The sequence below is a fragment of the Corapipo altera genome, unplaced genomic scaffold, assembly GCF_003945725.1.
Source record: "Corapipo altera isolate COAL_440 unplaced genomic scaffold, ASM394572v1 53073, whole genome shotgun sequence".
NCBI classification, from domain to species: domain Eukaryota; kingdom Metazoa; phylum Chordata; class Aves; order Passeriformes; family Pipridae; genus Corapipo; species Corapipo altera.
Window position 1 is genome coordinate 1 of NW_020891840.1, and position 1,307 is coordinate 1,307.

Here is a 1,307-nt window from a genome sequence, read left to right on the forward strand (position 1 = left end):
CCCCAGTGTCCCCATACCTGGTCAGCAGTGATCCCGTTGGCAATGGCAGCCTGGACACTGTCCCTTGTCACCCCAATGTCCCCAATGTCCCCAGTGATGTCCCCAGTGTCCCCAGTGTCCCCAACGATGTCCCCAATGTCCCCATACCTGGTCAGCAGTGATCCCGTTGGCGATGGCAGCCTGGACACTGTCCCTTGTCACCTGGGCCACCACGAGGTTGGGGAAGCGATAGAGCAGCTCCGAGAACAGCGCGATGAGGGCGACCTGCAGCTCTGAGTCTGGGGAGGGGACAGGGAGGGGACAGTGGGGACAATGAGAGACGTTGGGGACAGCAGGATGATGGGGACATTGGGGACACTGGGGACATTGGGATAAGGGGACATTGGGGACACTGGGGACACTGGGGACAATGGGAACACAGCGACATCAGGGACACCCAGATGACATTGGGGACCCCAGGGACAACAGGGGGACACGGGGACAATGGGGGACATAAAGGATGTCAAGGGGACACCAAGGGGACACTGGGGACACTGAGAGACACTGGGCACAACAAAAACTGTGGGGACACCGAGGGGACAGAGGGTGACAAGGAAGGACAGGGGGTGCCAGGGGTGTCAGGGGTGTCAGGGGGTGCCATGGGGACACAGTGGGGGGACAGGGGAGGGGACAGGGGTAGGGGACAGGGGAGGGGACAGGGGTAGGGGACAGGGGAGGGGACAGGGGAGGGGACAGCCCTGTCACCTGTGTAGGCGTAGATCCTGTAGTTGGTCTCCACCAGGACGAAGCCGTGGCCGTCGGGCTCGGGCACCGTCCCCGATGTCCCCGAGGCCAGAGCGATGGCCAAGCGGGTGGGGTAGAACCGGCGGGACTTCCGCTGCCAGGGGACAGTGGGGGACATTTAGGGACAGGGTCAGGGGGCCCCCAGTGCCCCCAGTGTCCCCAGTGTCCCCAGTGACCCCAGTGTCCCCAGTGCCCCCAGGGCCAGGGGTAGAACCGGCGGGACTTCCGCTGCCAGGGGACAGTGGGGGACAGTTTGGGACAGTTGGGGACAGGGTCAGGGGGTCCCCAGTGTCCCCAGTGACCCCAGCGTCCCCCCAACGTCCCCGAGGTCACAGCCCAGGCAGGGGGGGAGCAACGGGACTTCCACTGGGAGCGAACGTTTGAGGGATTTTGGGGACGTTTGAGGACGTTTTAGGACAGTTGGGGACATTTAGGGACAGAACCAAGGTGTCCCCGATGTCCCCCCATGTCCTCAGCATATCCCCAGCATCCCCCAGTCCCTCCCAGTGCCTCCCAGTCCCTCC

General features: G+C 63.9%; 1 protein-coding gene across 1 annotated transcript; it reads right to left on the minus strand.

Annotated features, from left to right (window-relative positions):
* Positions 1-6: 6 nt before the first annotated feature.
* Positions 7-901, minus strand: LOC113942602 (general transcription factor IIH subunit 4-like). The gene is made up of 3 exons (XM_027633704.1): positions 745-901; positions 129-278; positions 7-98 (listed from the first exon to the last, which is right to left on the minus strand). The coding sequence occupies exons 1-3, from the start codon at positions 899-901 to the stop codon at positions 22-24; spliced, it is 384 nt and encodes a 127-aa protein (XP_027489505.1). The 3' UTR covers positions 7-21.
* Positions 902-1,307: the final 406 nt, after the last annotated feature.